Genomic DNA, 16,687 nt, shown 5'->3' with positions numbered 1-16,687 from the left:
TAATTTAACAACAAACAAACCGGCATGAGGACTGCTGAGTCTGTTTTAGAGTAATGGACTTCTGAGAGGCAACTAGGCACTTGTGCCCACAGCAACCCTCATAAAGTTAATGCTAGGGGTTAGCATGCCGTATACTTATCTTGTTCTCTAACTTTAACAGTTATGTGCTTTGTAAACCAGACCCACAGAGCTGCACACTGCCCGTCTTGTTTACTCTTTTGCTTCTTGTTAGAATTTCTACTGGTCTATTTATCATTGTAATGACTCTATAATAATGTCAAACGCTCTGGTAAATGTCTTCATCGGTCAACTACTGTTGTCATTTGTGCAATTGTGTGTTGGGGTCATTTTGCCTTACAGCCAAAGCTTATCTGTATATCCATAAAGGCCCTGATGATCAAAAGAGTGAAAAATTGACAGAAATGAACTTGAACCTGGAATGATCATTGATACCTTGAGTGGACAACCATTCAAGGTGTCTTCATTTTCAAAGGCCTACTCACTTTTCCTGCAATTTTGTGACCATGTTCAAAAAAGTAGATAGATACATTTGAAAAAATGTTTTTTTTTTCCCCATCAGCACAAAGCCAGAGTTTTCCAAACCCAAACAGCAGGTTCTGGTTGTGCTGTGAGCAGGCAAATTTACCTTTTTAAAAACACTGAAGAGTCCCCACTGTTCACTTAAATGGCCAAGATACTCACACTTTCAGGGTTTTTCAGGGCTCTTTCTGTAATTCAATATGGCCGATCACACAAGTGTTGTCAATGACATGTCTTTTATGTTGTCGGACAGCTGCAAAGTACGAAATAATGATTTGATCAAGTGTTTTGCCCAAAAATCACTATTTCATACACGGGCAGTCTCTCCATTAACGTGGACACGGGCTCAAACAGGTTCCTACCTCTTCTCTCTCTCTCCTCCCTACCCAACCTCCCCCTTACCACGTTTCCTCCCAACCCTCAGCTGCAGTTGTCAGTGTCCATTCCTCACTCGTCGTGTGCTGACATTGGCAAACGAGTTCAGGGGTCGTCTTTCACAGCAAGACTCGTCAGGCATGATAGAGCTGGCCTTATGTGAGCCGACCCAGGCACAGGGGTGGCAGGTTGCCAAGGAGGGGAAGAGAGGTAAAGCACTTTAAGACTAAACAGCCGGGCAGCCGCATGCCTGGCAGAGAGAACAAGGTTAGGATGGGAGGATAAAGATGAGCAGAGGGGGAGACTCCAGAGCTCACCCTGTCACCTGATTCACCTCCAAGTGGCCTGCACGCAAAAGATGCTAACAAGCTGTTGAGTGACAAAGGGTGTGACAATTCTGTTATGACACTGCTCGACTGAAAAAACAGTAAGGATACTAAACAGTCCCATGATACAAATGAAAAAAAGTAAATTGTTGCACCTTTAAATCCAACACTGCTTCTCTGCCAATTACTGTGGAGTCAAACGCAATAATTCTCCTGCAAGAGCTCTACTTTACTAAAATGTCATCATGTCAGTGACGATGAGTAAGTTTTCTGATGAACTCTTTTGTCTTGCCTAGTATCACCTGTGAACAGCGTGATTGGCAGCTCTGAGTCACTTGATCGACTGCTAACGCTTAAAACCGCGAGAACCAGATGGTCTGGTTTTGTGTGTGTGCTGTATTGCAGGGCCTACATGCCACAGTCGGATCTATTTTAAAACAATTTCCTGCTAATTAAAAAAAAAAGTAGACTTTCCACATCTTTGCCGCTTTCTTCACAACGCCAACCTGTACACTGTGTTCACCACAAACGAATATATAGGATTTTGTCGACCGTTTGCTTGTGAAAGACAAGCATATGAACACGCCGATGTGAAAATATCCCTTCTTCGTCTGGGGGCTCTCGGGGAATAGAAAAAAAAACAAAAACATGGTTACCTAGTTGACAAGAATGTCCTGTGATGACTCACCGTCATATGCATTACAAAGCCTGTGAAATGCACCCTATTTCTAAAGCCTGTGATGGCACAGAACAATGCAGACTATTGTCAGATCAACAGGCAGACTTCATTCAACGAGAACTCTCTGTGTTGCCTCCACACAGGGGAACCCAGCCAATCAGATCCACGGAGGGGAGGGGCTTGAGACATGCATACAAGGTCCAGGGTGACCTCCTTCAACAGCTGCCCTAATCCAGAACTAGAGACAGTTTCCCCTCACCATTGGCACTGGATTAGACCGGATCTCACAAGGTCGTTCAGCCAACTTCAGCAAGACCCGTCTTTCCCATGCTGCCTTCCAGCTCGCGATTTTACATGGCCTAAATGAATTCATTCCCTGTAGCTGCCAAAATGTTCACCCCCTACTGCAACAAACCGATTCTTCATGAGATGTTTGAGATAATAGTGCCTACCTCGCTACCGGTTCCAGGAGAACATTTTTGTGTTGGCAGTCTTGAATGTTACTTCAGATACCCTCGCTGTAATCCGCCTACAAACTAACCACAGTGAAGCAGCGCTCTGTGATTGCTGTATGGTGAGTATTGTCTTGTCCCGCCATCCGGCCTTCTCCCACGAATGCTGCAGTGTTCAGCACAAACACCGGGATCTTCCGGCCCCCTTAACTGCTCTGCTGAACAGTCACTGTCTGTCTGAGACACTAGTCAGCAACAGGGTCAATAAATTCCCTTTTATAGGAGTAAGCCTGACCAAACAGAAGCCCCTGTCCTTCCTAAAATCCACCCCTTTCCTTACTCGAAGAGCACATGGGGACTTTTCAGATCAGACAAGAATCTGGACGAGAGTGAACATGTGCAGGAGAAGCTGAGGACGGGATCAGGGTGTTTACCCCATACAGCCTGGTCTTTCTGTCCAGTACACCAGCTGTCAGAGCAGGAACAATGGGGTCACTTGTCCAAACAAGAGAAACGAATGAACCTATTAGGATGTAATTGTACTTAATAACCCTAAGCATTCATTGTCCAAACTTTATCTTGTCAAATCATCCCGGGTCAGACATATTTTGCCTTTTAAAAATAAACTCAAGCATTCAACCTCTGCCATCTGCGTGCTGCCTAATGGAAACAACATTTTCCATTAGTTTCTGACCTGCTCGCCTGCCACCAGCAGCAGTTTGTAACTTCATTTTCAGTTGGACCACACCATCCCCACCCCCCCTGCCCCGAATCCTCCCCTGCTGACATGACAAACGAGGCCAGGGTCTAATCCCAGAGCAGAGTTACAGGGTGAGTGGGGGGGTCAGCGGCTGGTCAAGCAACCACATGGGAAAGAAACGTCCGGATTGTCCTCTAGAGGAAGTGAAGGTGCAGACGGCAGGCTCTGCAGGATTAGAAATGCAGAGCAGCCTGGTGAAGATGTTAACGCTGGGTCTATGTGGGCCCGAAGGGAGGAGTGGGGCGGATTATGATTTAAGAGGCCGTCGCTGGGGGATCGGCAGTATAGGGACAGATTAATACTTTCCTAATAAATAAAAGACTTTCAGGTTTTGGTAGAGGGAGACAAATGTGATGATGCATTTCATGGGCAAAAACCTTTCATTTCTAGTTAGACTTTGCATGTTTTATGTGTGTTTTTTTTTTTTTTGAGTTTCAGTGTTACATTTCTGTGTGTAATGATTGTGTTTTATGTGCTTTTGTATTTTTTGTGCAGAGCTCATTTGCATTTTGACACAGTTTTGCACTGTGACAGCTCACTAAGATTATATAGACTTCAACTCTTTTATAGCAGATGACTCATTCATCCTTACAGCCTATCTGAATATTATAACTAAACCCGCAAGTTATTATCCCCTGTAATGCTTGTGAGTGATGATCAGCACTCTTAGCATCAGGTTCAACCAAGTGTGGCCAAGGAAGTTAAACCCACCTTTAATCCCTACAGAAGAAAGGTACAAAGTGTCAGTTGTACAGTTACAGATAAATGTGTTTACAGATGGTTTGGGTAAATCACCTTAACCTCATTACGTTGTCACTATGGTAGACCACAGAGAATCAAAGTCAGATGGAAAGGGTGTACAAAGTGTTAAGAGCACTGATCCACAGGGATGTGACCAGGATTATCACAGAAAACAGGAAAGAATTGGCTGAAAGCTGGAAAACATGATTTGAAGCTGTATGTCTAAAAAAAACTCAACCGAAAAGAAAAAGATCATCCACATAATGTATTATTGACATGCTGTTGTCACCAGAGCACAAGCTTCAAAATCACTTCCTCTCAACAGACAAACAGGTCTATTGTCAAATCCTCTGTAGGATGGACATCCTGTCTTGTCTTTGTCAAAAGACCCCATTTTGATTCATCTTGTTAGGGAAACGTATGGTTTGTTCTCTTTTGTCTGCACACTGTTGTGAGCTAGCTGGGTAAACAGTGCAACAACATCCTATTGTAGTTTCTGCTCCTCAAATTGACAAGCCTAAATGAACGGAGGAGATGTTTTAGGTGGCAGCAAGACCAAATAGCTTAGACCATTGTCTTGTCCCACCATCTCGCCTTCTCTGTCTGTAATGTAGAGCTGAACAGATAAAGATGAAGCCCTGCACAGATAGAGAAGTTAACACGTCTGCAGAAACCAACACTACGCAGACGCTACCACCAGTCATTATCAGATGAGCCATGTTGGGCAGGGAGACGGTTCAACTGCTGCACCCAGGAAGACAGGTTGGTATGGTGTGTCAAACTAACTGCCTCAGGCTATATAAATGACATCTGACTAGACGGCTTGCTTTTCAGACAATGTACATTGCACAGTGTTCAACAGGAGGTGCATTAAAAAATCATAACTTCAACTTTAGTCATTAAAAGCCATCAAGTCTGAACTATACAGAATTAGCCCCCATTTATTTTAAACATGTGCCAAAACAGTTGAAGGGAACCAAAGTAGCTTATCCTATACATCTCAGTAGTTTTAAATAGACTGTGTGGACTAAAGCAAACCATCTGTCTCATGAAAACGATGACAGCTAAACAAAGTTTTAATGCGCATCTGCAGTCAGAGCAGATGCTGAAAAAATCCAACATGTGGAGATCAAACCAGTAGCTAAGGCTAAGAGCCCCAGTTACCATCCACCAGTAAAAATAAGAGCAACAAATGGGCTGTGGGACATTTGCCTTCCGTTTAGGTTATTGGTCTGTTAACCACAGCAAAGAGTTAGTCAGCTTAGCCAATTTGTGGAGGAGTTTAGGAAAAAAAAATCAAAAGATGGGGGAGGTGTTGATAGACAGAAACGAAGAAAGTGGGCTAAATCCCCCCCACACAGCTACTAGCTAATTTAACTCTACACATACTGAATGGAGGCGAAACCTGACTTTGTAAGACACGAACTTCTGTCACAGTTGCCCCATGTTAGCGTTATTAAGCAACTAAATAGTTAATACTATTTAGCAACAACATACTAAATACTTAATATAGTTTAAACTGCTAAAAATGTGCCGTAGCGTTAAATAAAAATAGCAACACAACTGGCAAAAATTAACGTTACTGCTAACTTTCAGTTTTACAAGACCTTTGGACCCACTCTTTTCAAATTAATTTTCTGAACGATAACTCACACTTAATTTTCACAAACTCCAGCTAACATTTAAGACGATAAATTTCCCATAAACACTGTAAAGTACTTCAACAATGTAGCTATCCATTGAGCGGCGTGGTTGCCTGTCTGCTGGCTGCCCTCGGCGAGCTGTCGGCGGCGGGATGATAACGTTAGCGAGGCTCCAGCTACTAAACTGTCTCCAGTAAAGTTTGTATCGCTTTGAAGTTTAACGGAGGGTTAGCTTACCTTGTCCCGGCCATCCTCCTCACATTGTAAACAGGGCGTAAACACGGAGAAAACGATGTTTCCCTCGTATCGGGCTGCAGGTTTGTTTTCTGAGCGCACAAGGTTGTCCGGGCAGTGAGTAACTTACGGGACGGTCCTACGGTGGTGAATCCGATATGGAGTCTCCGCCTCTGCCCGTGAGTCATAGGTTGGGATGGGGGTCACCCACCCCCCGCACTCAATCCCTCAACTAGCTGGCTGGAAAAGAGCAGAAGCCAAACCCTGATCAAAACATTTCGTTGGCTGGACAAAGCACAGTGACCAGAACCGTCACATCAGGCTCTCATCACGGTCAAAACTTTTCTTGAAGCTGGAGCAAAATAACTTCTATGCGACCACAGTCTTTATGTGGATGTAAATAAGTGCTTAAGTCACTTATAAGTGACAGTTTGGTCAATTTGACAGCAACACGCTGTTGTTTTAAAGCACCTTTAGTTATAAAATATACGCTATAAAACACATATTGTACTGACATGTAATTGAACAATGTGGTTGCTAGGCGACGCAGCAGTCTGAGTTTGGATTAGTTCGCTCACATTTGAATTTCATATCAGGGATATAAAATGTGCAGATTTTACAACGGCTTCTGACTTAACTCGGCCAAGTCAGAGAGACTTCAAGGTCTTAACTCTCTGTTTTACGAGCATAACTATCTTTCCATTCTTGTAACTGTAGTGAAATGACATGTGAGCATGTGAGCAGCGTGTCGCTCCCGGTGGACAGGCAGACAGAGACACCTGCTGGACAGGAACACAAGTAACCATCATGCCTTTGTAGAAGAAAAGTCGGCTCATGTTTATGGTCAAACAACACTTTATTCACAATTACTATCAGCACTCAGGTCTATGGAAATATCTGCTAAAAAAAAAATCAAAGAAGCTAACAAAGGCAGGTTGCTAAAATTCACATCAACAGGTATTACATTGTTGTGTTGTTCCTCTGGCACAGAGTAAACTATATATCCATCAAATGTACATGGCGCATCTCTTCACAGTGAACCCTTTAAGTGCTTTTCCAATGTAAATAAGGAAAGGACAAACAAACAAATTGCGGGCAATGAAATTTCTCAATCTACATTTCTCCCTATAAGGTCATTTTGTCAACTCATATCATACAATGAGGTCTGCCTCTTCAGTATTATAAAAAATATTGTAAACATTTATATTAATTGCACAACATACATTCAAATACATACTGTACTGTACAGCAAGATTTTACTTCTGTATTGTTATCCTGTAGCACCATGTATAGCAAGCTGAACAAACTATTTGGATACTTCTACAGTGTGGTTCTGACAATACAAAGGAGAAAAAATGGCATTCACTAATGACGCTTTCTGCCAGTGGTCAAATATTTTGGAGGTTTGGATCGTACCATTGTGAGATAGTGGTTAGTGTAGGCCTGTTCGAGGTGTGCTTGACACTTGTGTAGGGTTGGATCAAGGCAGGCAAAATCTAAAAATCACCTCACATCTCACAGCTTTGAGGAAGATGATGCTTCATTAAGGACATTCATCAGCGTTAAGATCAACTATAATACAAAAGATTATGGCGAAAAAGTCTGTTACAGTTGGTCGTTATAAAGTCCATACCACTTCCATGTGCAGACACATTGGTGCAGAAAAAACAAGAAAAAAAAAAAGAAAGTCTGTTGTTATGTCAGCAATCATATTCCAAACGCTATGATCGAGGTTATCAGCATGTGCCACAGAGACATCATGAGGGCGAGCGGCAGCACCCATGACATTGTTGTGTAGCAGCAGAGTTGACAACTCCTGTTTCCATCCAGTCTCATATGATGAAAGAAAGCTGATTAAAGCTGATATATATTATCTACAAGCAGTACTGTGAGACTGAATAGCTTGTGGATACCCACACTGTCCCATCTGAATCACAGCGTCCTGGTGTTATTGGTCTTGACAGCGAGGGGGTAACAGAGGATGTAAATGAGTACGAAATGTGTGCGAAGGTAAAACTGACAATTCGAGATTCTTTAATTTCCTCTCAGTCTCAGCGTCTCCTCTGTCTGGGTGAGGGCTACAAAGAGTAGCTCTCTCAAAAATCAAAACCCCAGATCAGAGTAGAGTAGAATCTCAGGTTATGGTCCATCAAAGTGTGGTCAAGGTCCTTGGGTTCGCCTTCACGCCACCTACTCCTTCCTTCGCTGGAGGAGGCCAGTGTGGTTGGTTATGGGCTGCAGATGGTTAACCAACCCAGCCTTCCCAAATCTGCCCTCTGTGTGTGTGGGGGGGGGAAACAAATGCTGTAAGTTAAATGTGCAACTTGAAGCATTCACTGGAAACCATGGCTCCAGTTGTGGTCTGTCCCTACCAAGACTGCGCGGAAAAGTAAAAAATGACAATAACAGGACTGAGAACACAACATAAGGACACATCACATCTGCATTGCTGTATTGAGTTTGACTTGAGTGGGTGAATGGAAAAAAATGATGGTGCGGCTTTGCAATGCAGGTAAATGAGAGTTACTGTAAGTAGAAGAGAACTAAAGTAAGGAGAGAGGAGAGCATGCTGCTGGGTCATATGACCAAGCTAAAAAAATCTGGATGGAGATAAGAGTAGAGCTTGGCTGACTACAAAGGAACAGATGGGTTATGACAAACTCACAGCGATTTGGAGGAAGGCTTCTTCACTTTTGGCCTCTTTCGACGATGAACTGGCCTGAAGCATGCACAGCACGTATACACGCGCAGGGCAAATGCACGTGCATGGAGACAAAACACACAGGTATATACACGCACAAAACACACACACACACACACACACACACACACACACACACACACACACACAAACACACACACACACACACACACAGGTGCACACACATACATGCATGCGCACACACATACACACCCACACGCACAGCAGAGACAAGCAATTAGGCTTCATTACAAAAAAGGGAACAGCAGAAGCTGAAAAGCAGGCTTGTATTTTGGCCTTCACTGGCTGCTGCTTCTGCATGCTAAAAAGTCTTTGATCACAACAGTAAGGAACCGTGGCAGTTTGAAGAGGTTCAATTTCAGCACAACATCACTGTATTTTATTTCCTCGACTCCCCAGATGAATTGAAACGAGCAGAAACATAACCAAAGACACACTAGGGAGGCTGCAGCCTCCCTGAGTTCATAATGTAACATGAATTCCATCTGCGGTGTTTGTAAAAGTAATTAACTGTAAGAGGAAGAAGAAAATACCTGTATTCACTGAAGTAGTTTCGCTCTTTTCCTCCTGAAAGGAAGTGGAGGTAACATTAGTCTCAGGCTGAAATGACTGGAGACACTATAATCAATCATGTTTGCCTCCGGGGCTTTTTACTCACCCTTCTCCGGGTTGCATTGCTTATGTCCCTTGCAGCCTCGTAAGTCCATGAGCTGTTGATGCATTGAATTCAGAGCATTGCGGTCGAGGCTGCTGACAGCATTTATCAGCTGCAGGAATAATAAGGACAAAATGTCAACGAGGGCTCTGCCAAACAAAGTGGATTTACTTGGGAAACTTGACAGGAAAATCTGTACCCTCTGTGCATACAGGAATGTACTATGAAACATGTTGTGGGATCACTTTAGAAAGTTATTTATATATCCGCCATTATATGTGTGTCTGTACAAATGAAATACCTGGTATGGGTCAGTGTTGAGGTCAAAATACTCCAGGAAACCGGTAGCAAATTCACAGAACAGGAAGTTGTGTGTGTCATTGATGGTCCTCAGGCACCAGTAGGTGTTGTTGTTGGCACTGGTGCATGCACAGAATGGACCCACTGAGGAAGGGAGGGGGGTGAGGGATAGGAGTGGAAAACAATAGTGTTCCAAAATATTGTTTTCATCATATCTGCTTAGGAAAATAGAGTCACAAATGAGGACATGTTACACCACGTTATTCTTCAAAAGTAATTCCTCACTTGTCCAGAAGGGGGCAGTCTGCCAGTGATGGTTGTCATGGGTGAAGCAGGTGAGGCCCGGCATGCTGCAGGTGTCGTTGTTCTGGAGCCTTTTGAGGAATTTACGCAGTTTCTTTCTGCGCTTCTGCTCCTTCTGCAGCCACTGACTCTTCTGCTTTGATGGCATTCTGATAAGAACAAAAAACACTTAATACTGTGAGAGGAAATAAAAATAATATATTCACAGTATAAAAAAAATGTTAACTTACCTGAGTGAGTGCATGCGTCCAGCATTGAGCCTGAAAATCTCTTTATTCTTAAGCAGATAGCTGTAAAGACAAGAAACAACTGTCAAATATGTAATTAGATCTTTATGCAGGTGACTGTGATACTGACAAATTCTCACCTGGGAGTGTCACACTGACATTCCTCTGGCCGCACCTTTTTCAGGTGACCTTTGACCTCACGCAGGTTCTTGATTTTGGTTTGTAAGGTTTCAATCTAAACACAGCAGGAACAAGAACACACAAGGCTGAGTTACACACCATAAGCTAACGACGACCTGTGAAATGAGTCTTATGCGCTATGTTTAACAAGGATGCAAGTACAGCAATACCTCATGCTCAATGTGCAGTTTGTGGTCTTTCCATGCTTGAAGAGATTTGTAGAGGCCTCCATCACACTTTACTGTGTCATTCATAAGAATGGAGCACCTTCAGGAAAGAAAAATGCATATACCATCTAAATTATTATTTCTCTCTTTTATCTGCATAAACATTGCATATCAATGCAGCCAGATGTACATACACACACCTGTAGGTGACCTTGAGAGCAGCAGGTGGTGTAAGCATGTTACTGATGGTGGGTTTGGCTGTGGCTTCCATGCCACTGAACTCGTCATTGTCTTCCTCATTCCCCACTCCTCTCTTCCTGTCTTTGGCCCAGCTGCTGTTCCTGGAGCCCAGGGGCTGGTAGCCCTCCTCCAGGTCCACAGCGTACAGGTCTCCATCCAGCTCAAATGACACCGAGCGGGCCCAGCGCTTCCTAGACACAGTCTTACTGGATTTCATCTCTGAATAAGACGAGACAGAGGAATCTGAGTAAGACGAGAAAGAGGGATCTGTTTTTGATACTGGAGATCAGGATCTATGAAGATGTAGGCAAGTGAAGTCGACAGAAAAAAGTATTGATGATATGAATCAACGTTCCATACAATTGGTATCATGTTCCATGAATAATTCACAAGCTTTTATATTTGTTACTTTCAAGGCTCAATGATTAAAGGCTCTCTTGTCTACTCTGGTCTACCACTTGATGGCAGCACAGACACATCCTTCTCTTCTCATGAATACTTCAAAAGCTGGTTATTTTAGCTGGAGATTAATGGCCCTGTTTTGTAAAGGCTTTGTAGGCCACTGCAAGGGCATTTCGAAGTTAAGCACAAGTGTCTGTTTGAACAAAATCAGATCTATTAATAACTAGCAGAACACTGGTGCATGTGAGTGACAAGAGGAACTTACTCTTCTTGGTGAGCAGCCTCTTTCGCTTCAGGACTGATGTTTTCAAGCCCACATCCCTGCAGTTACAGCTGTCGGAGTTGGATGTGAGAGACAGCTGGGAGCCACCGCTGGCCATCAGAGCCTGCATACGTGGGGCATAGAGACTGGCCATGCCCTTGCACTTATACAGCCTCAGCTTGCCAGTCGGGTCCTCCACACACTGCCACTTCTGGAACAAGCCAGAGGGAAATATAATGATGGTGGTGTTTTAATGCCTAAAACATTTAACAAGTTCTTTTTGGTGTTATGCTCAAATTTAGACCTCTAACGGTGCTCTGTAGACGCCTTTAAATGCAAGAAATATTCCAGACCAACAGTATTAAAATATTTTTATGAGATGAGTCTCTCATTCAGATTTTTTTTTAACAAATCAGAGGGTTCTTTAAACACACACACACAGACATGAGCATGTGTCATATTCAGCACATTTCATTTTGAAAAATTAAAAAAAGAGACTTTGATGTCAAAAAGAATCCAGTGAATTCAGTGATTGCATATTATACTCAGTAAGCTGTCAACCAGATTGCAAATTATCACCCTGCATGAGCTACAATCCACGTATACTCTCCTGAAACTTTAATTATCTCTCCCTCTCAGCTCCTGCAGGTCAGGTACCTGTCCTGGCTGCTGGCAGGAAGTCTGGTACTCTGCCTTCTGGCACAGGTCCTTCACTCGCTGATATTTCGGCAGGAAGTTCTCCTCCTGCGCCATTTCCTTCCCATCGGCTCTCTTGTGCGGAGGCTTCCTGAAAGAACAGGAAAACGTCTGACATGAAGGTTGTTTCAACTAAGTAAAGACAAGGAGACTGATGTCACCAGAAGACAATGCCTAGAATGAAAACATGTCAGAAAGGTCAATTGATATAACCTACCCTCTCTCCACCAGGAAAGAATCTCTCCATGTTTTACCCTTCCTGTTTAACTGGAACCTGGAAAATGAATAAAAAGAAAAAGAAAAATCCTGTCAGAGCACATTGTGATATTTGCGCTGAACAAGCATACACTCCATTTTCAAATGCCATCCTTTTACAGCACTGAGAAGAAAATGGTGTTACACATTTATATTTAGACTGTAGATTTCATTATGTCTGGGACAACACCAATAACAAAGACACAAATGACTTTGTGAGGTATAGTCATCTAATCTGCAACATTTAAAAATGCCATTGCTGAATTGTCTAACGAGTGCCAAGATACTGAGACAAACAATTAATTATGCTAACCTGTTGACTGGCCTGTCTGTGTCCAGAAGCTTGAGGATAGACTTGCCATCCATTTCTGCTGGGACATCAACACCGGCCATGTCCAGCAGAGTCGGTGCCAAGTCAATGTTCAACACTAGATGAGGATTACTGCAGGATAACAAAAGTAAAGAGATATATTTAATTTAATTTAGAAGAGTTTGCTACAAAAAATGATGCAAAATGAACTTGAGAGCATGTATTTGTTCCTGGAATATTAAAAAGTGTGTAGGTATCTGAATGTTGAATGCTTAACAGACACATAAAGATAACAGTCTGAGTCACTTACATGGCCCCTTGCTCCACATTTGGTCCTCGTATGTAGAAAGGAACACGGATATCAAACTCGTAAGGCATCGATTTGCCCTTCACCAGACCAAACTGGCCGATGTGGTAGCCGTGGTCTGAGGTGTAAATGAGGTAGGTGTTGTCCAGTTCACCTGTCTCCACCAACATGTTGTACAACTATGGAGGATATAATTCATTGAACACTCACACAGTGTAAAAGAGTTATACTTCACATTTGATAGCTCAAGTCTCCTGTGCCAGTTTCAAGGAAAACGGGATTGAACAATTTACCAAGTGTGTCAGTGAATACATTACACAGTCCCAGTCAGAACAAGCACAGATCTCTCAGGACTTGAGAATGTCAGATGAAATGTGTGTGTGTGTGTGTCTGGTAGCTTTGTGTGCTATGTGTGTGTTTCTGTGCTTAAGCATTTATCTATCTGTCTGCTTGTCCGCTTACCTTCTCCATACTGTCATCCACAGACAGCAGGGTCTGCATCCTCCTGCGCTGCAGCATGTTAGTGAACTGCATGTGGACGGGCTTCATTGGTCCTGTGTAGCGTAGGATCCAGTGTTTGTCCGGGTTAGGAGCGTAGTTGTAGCTGGGGGTTCTGTAAGAAGTAGAATACAGAAAAAACATTAAAGTAAACAGCCAAAAAAACAGATGTGATGTACATAATGTTTCATTTTTGTTGCTTCTTTTATATCTTAAAAGGAGGAAATAGCACAGGACTCGCCATACATTTACATCCAGTTGTTTTTTCCATCTCTATATGTGCAGTTTCTATATTCTATAGCTGTAAATTGGATTATAGAAAATGTACCAATGTGTGTACAGCTACATTGTGCATCCACAGCAATATCCTCTGCCTGTGTCTGCTGATGTGTCCTATTCTTCTCTTTCTAAAGTAGCCAGCAAACTGTTTATGCAATGCTAAACTAGAGGTTACATAAACCATGTAAAATGCAAAGCACTGCAATCAATAGGCTCGTACACAGTGAGCACAGTTTGATCAATATTTTACTCCAAGCCATATGGAACTTTAATTATTTGAGAATAAACTGCTAAATCGTTAATGAGATCCTAGAAGAAAATATTTTTAACGTTTAAAGTGGATCGATTTCACTTTTAAAGAGGGCTAGTGTCTCATAGCCTGGTGCACAATGGCAACCATAATGTAGTGTGAAGATGTGTCTGCAAGGTGCCAAGGTGATAAGGTTTATCACCAGAGGAGTATAGTACTTTTAGTGCTTCTCTCTCTTCATGTGGTTGATAAGGACGGAGGGAGATGGAGTGAGAAAAATAGCCAGAGAAGGCGCTCTCTGAAAACATCACCCGAGGGAGAGCAAATTTATGGAGAAAGAGCAATTAAAAGTTTGTACAAAGACACTGGGGCTGAATTTCAAGAATATTCTGTGCATAAAGCCTGCGTGGCACATGTTAATGATGCTGGAGGGATTAGATGAAGCGGGAGGGATGGTGTGGAGGGTTGAAGGAAGGAGGCAGAAACTGCAGTCTCATTACTGGCTTTGGATCTGTCTCTAAAGGCCAATAGCAGGTCTGCTATTAGCCAGAAGCACTAGACAGCCAGTCAGGAGCACGGAGGGTCAGGAAGACAAAGGCTGAGATGCTCTGCAAGTGTGTGAGTGTGTGCATGCACGCGCACAAATCATTACCTATGCATTAAATATACATCATTCATGCCTCTCTTTGATCATTGCTGACAAAATGGTACAAATTAGCAAGGCTCATTACGGTGGTAACACTAATGTGAGCAACACATGAGCCAAATAAACTGGAGCGAAACACTGGCTGTGCGCGGAGAGGGCTCAGCTGCCAACAGCATACTGCAGGCAGAGGAAGATAAGATCGAGCTGAGATTATGGAATTTGTGTCATTCTGGGTCAAACGAAAGGGAGTCTGAATGTGTGGATGACTCACACGCAAGTAAATAGCTGTGGATGTGAAAATGTAAAAATTTACCCTTGTGCTTGTCAGCCTCGTCCCACATAAACCAAATCAGTTCACATCAAACGGGTAATCCCAGTCTGACTGAAACACAGTATTTACTTATTCATGCAGTCAAGTTTATTATCATATAATATCCTAAAACCTTCAACAATTTAAGGGTTCACATTTTGGTTAATCAGACGGGTGTTAGCAGTTAAGACGCCTGCTCGTGTCCTTACATGTGCTGTGATGCGTTGGGGAAAGCAGTGCTGTACTGCGGGGCAGAGTCCTCTGGACCATGTGGGGCCACGTGGCTCAGGACCATCATGACAGGGCGGTGAGGGTACATCCGCTTGGACATACGGAAGTAGTTGATGCTGTCGTTGGTAATGATGTCCGTCAGGTAATCCTGTGGAGCGAGAAGACATTGTCCATCAGTGAGTAGTGAGTAACAGAGGGAGTGAAGGAGAAGATGTCAAAGACACCTGGTGTGAGTCAAAAAATATTCCCAAGCCCTAAATAATGACCCATGACGGATATTATGTACTGTTTAACCATTTGAACCTTGAGTTTCCTCTTAAAAATCGTACAAGTAAAAAAAAAATCATTATTTCCTATTTAGTCATCATGGATAAGGATCTAAGGCTCAAAAAGTAGATATAATTACATCTCTCAAAGAAACCTAAATAATATTTTGTTTGACTTTTATTTTCATACAGGTAAATATTCTGAGGGAAGGTGTGTGTATAAACACCTTTGAGTAGTCGCTGCTGTGTTTCTCTCGTACTCCATTCCGGCAGAGGGTGTAGTTGTAGAAGCGTGAATTCTTCACCAGGGCTACCCATTCCTTCCAGCCAGGAGGCACATAGGAGCCGTTGTACTCATTCAGATACTTTCCAAAAAAGGCTGAGGGACGAACAGCAAACAGCATATTAATTCTATTCCTCAAGCTCTGATTCATCTGTGAAAGTACTGTTTTTGAGTTACTCACCTGTCCTGTAGCCGGAGTTGTTGAGGTGCACAGCGAAGGTGTGCGGCTCGTGGTGAGCCTGCCACGAGGGCGAGGAGCAGTTTTCATTGTTGGTGTAGGTGTGGTGGTTGTGCACGTACTTCCCTGTAAGGATGGAGGACCGGGACGGGCAGCACATGGGTGTGGTAGAGAAAGCGTTGGAGAAATGTGTGCCGCCCTTCTCCATGATGTGCCGAGTTTTGTTCATGGCCTGCATTGAGCCTGGGAGAGAACAGTGGGAGAGAGAGAGGACGGTGGAGGGAGGGGGCAGTACACAGGGATAGGAGGGTGAGAGGAGATTCAAAGGCCAAGGATTGAAATGAAAGGGACGCAGGAGGATATAAAGCAGTTGGAGAAGAAAAAAGAGAGGGAGAGATCGAGGAAAACAGAGAGGGTGAAAAATATAAATATAGGGCACGAGAGGGTAAAAGCAAAAAACATTACGGCCAAGGAGAGAAAAGAAGAAGCGGGGGGGAGTAAATAAGGGAATAAATCTTTTTCGTAAAGTGTAACCCATTTGGATTCCTGTGTACTAAAAGCTTTTCAAGCTGATGGTGATTGTTTGGGGAAACAGATGCTTGACCATAAATTCCTGCTTTTCAATGGGACTCTTCTCACTAGCGATCAGAGGAGGACAAAGGATGTCACCGAGGCCATTATGCAGCCACTCCAGTCCAATACGCCGCTAAAGGACTTAAGCGGGTAGGGAGATGGCCAGGGTTTGGCACCCAGACAATGGAAGCCATAGGCTGCCCTCATTTCATGCCAGCGATGGAGGAGTTGGCAAGGGGAGCAAATGACTTTGAGTGGGCCAGTTGTTATGGTTCCAAGAGGCAGGATTAGGTTGACTTTCCCTTGCTGATGCTGTTGGATACACATGGACAGAATAACCATACCCATGGGCGATGGACAGAAAGCAAACAGACAGAGATAGATGCACAAACAAAGG

The 16,687-nt window shown here is 43.3% G+C and overlaps 2 protein-coding genes across 12 annotated transcripts in view; both read right to left on the bottom strand.

Annotated features, from left to right (window-relative positions):
• arhgap46a (Rho GTPase activating protein 46a) overlaps nt 1-6,030 on the bottom strand; it is a 34,777-nt gene extending 28,747 nt beyond the window's left edge. For both annotated transcript variants that reach the window (XM_044348647.1, XM_044348648.1), the window contains exon 1: nt 5,754-6,030. In XM_044348647.1, coding sequence (XP_044204582.1) covers nt 5,754-5,938 — 185 coding nt within the window. In that variant the 5' untranslated portion in view covers nt 5,939-6,030. The remainder of the gene's footprint in view (nt 1-5,753) is intronic.
• Nucleotides 6,031-6,299: 269 nt separating this feature from the next.
• The window catches only part of sulf2a (sulfatase 2a), a 45,596-nt gene continuing 35,208 nt past the window's right edge, over nt 6,300-16,687 (bottom strand). For 5 of the 10 annotated variants that reach the window (XM_044348653.1, XM_044348654.1, XM_044348655.1 and 2 more), the window contains 19 exons: nt 15,721-15,960; nt 15,484-15,635; nt 14,969-15,138; nt 13,239-13,389; nt 12,780-12,955; nt 12,473-12,601; nt 12,122-12,178; nt 11,866-11,995; nt 11,212-11,419; nt 10,505-10,787; nt 10,308-10,404; nt 10,098-10,192; nt 9,961-10,020; nt 9,713-9,879; nt 9,429-9,571; nt 9,131-9,239; nt 9,006-9,039; nt 8,416-8,469; nt 6,300-8,026 (listed from right to left, as the gene is read on the bottom strand). In XM_044348653.1, the coding sequence (XP_044204588.1) occupies nt 7,996-8,026; nt 8,416-8,469; nt 9,006-9,039; nt 9,131-9,239; nt 9,429-9,571; nt 9,713-9,879; nt 9,961-10,020; nt 10,098-10,192; nt 10,308-10,404; nt 10,505-10,787; nt 11,212-11,419; nt 11,866-11,995; nt 12,122-12,178; nt 12,473-12,601; nt 12,780-12,955; nt 13,239-13,389; nt 14,969-15,138; nt 15,484-15,635; nt 15,721-15,960 (2,486 nt within the window). In that variant the 3' untranslated portion in view covers nt 6,300-7,995. Of the gene's footprint in view, nt 8,027-8,415; nt 8,470-9,005; nt 9,040-9,130; nt 9,240-9,428; nt 9,572-9,712; nt 9,880-9,960; nt 10,021-10,097; nt 10,193-10,307; nt 10,405-10,504; nt 10,788-11,211; nt 11,420-11,865; nt 11,996-12,121; nt 12,179-12,472; nt 12,602-12,779; nt 12,956-13,238; nt 13,390-14,968; nt 15,139-15,483; nt 15,636-15,720; nt 16,603-16,687 lie in introns of all 10 variants that reach the window. The other 5 variants (XM_044348658.1, XM_044348649.1, XM_044348650.1 and 2 more) reach the window with 5 other exon arrangements.

This window comes from Thunnus albacares, chromosome 4 (genome assembly GCF_914725855.1).
Source record: "Thunnus albacares chromosome 4, fThuAlb1.1, whole genome shotgun sequence".
Taxonomy (NCBI): domain Eukaryota; kingdom Metazoa; phylum Chordata; class Actinopteri; order Scombriformes; family Scombridae; genus Thunnus; species Thunnus albacares.
The sequence above is the reverse complement of the archived record's forward strand: the minus strand, read 5'-3'. Positions and strand labels throughout refer to the sequence as shown.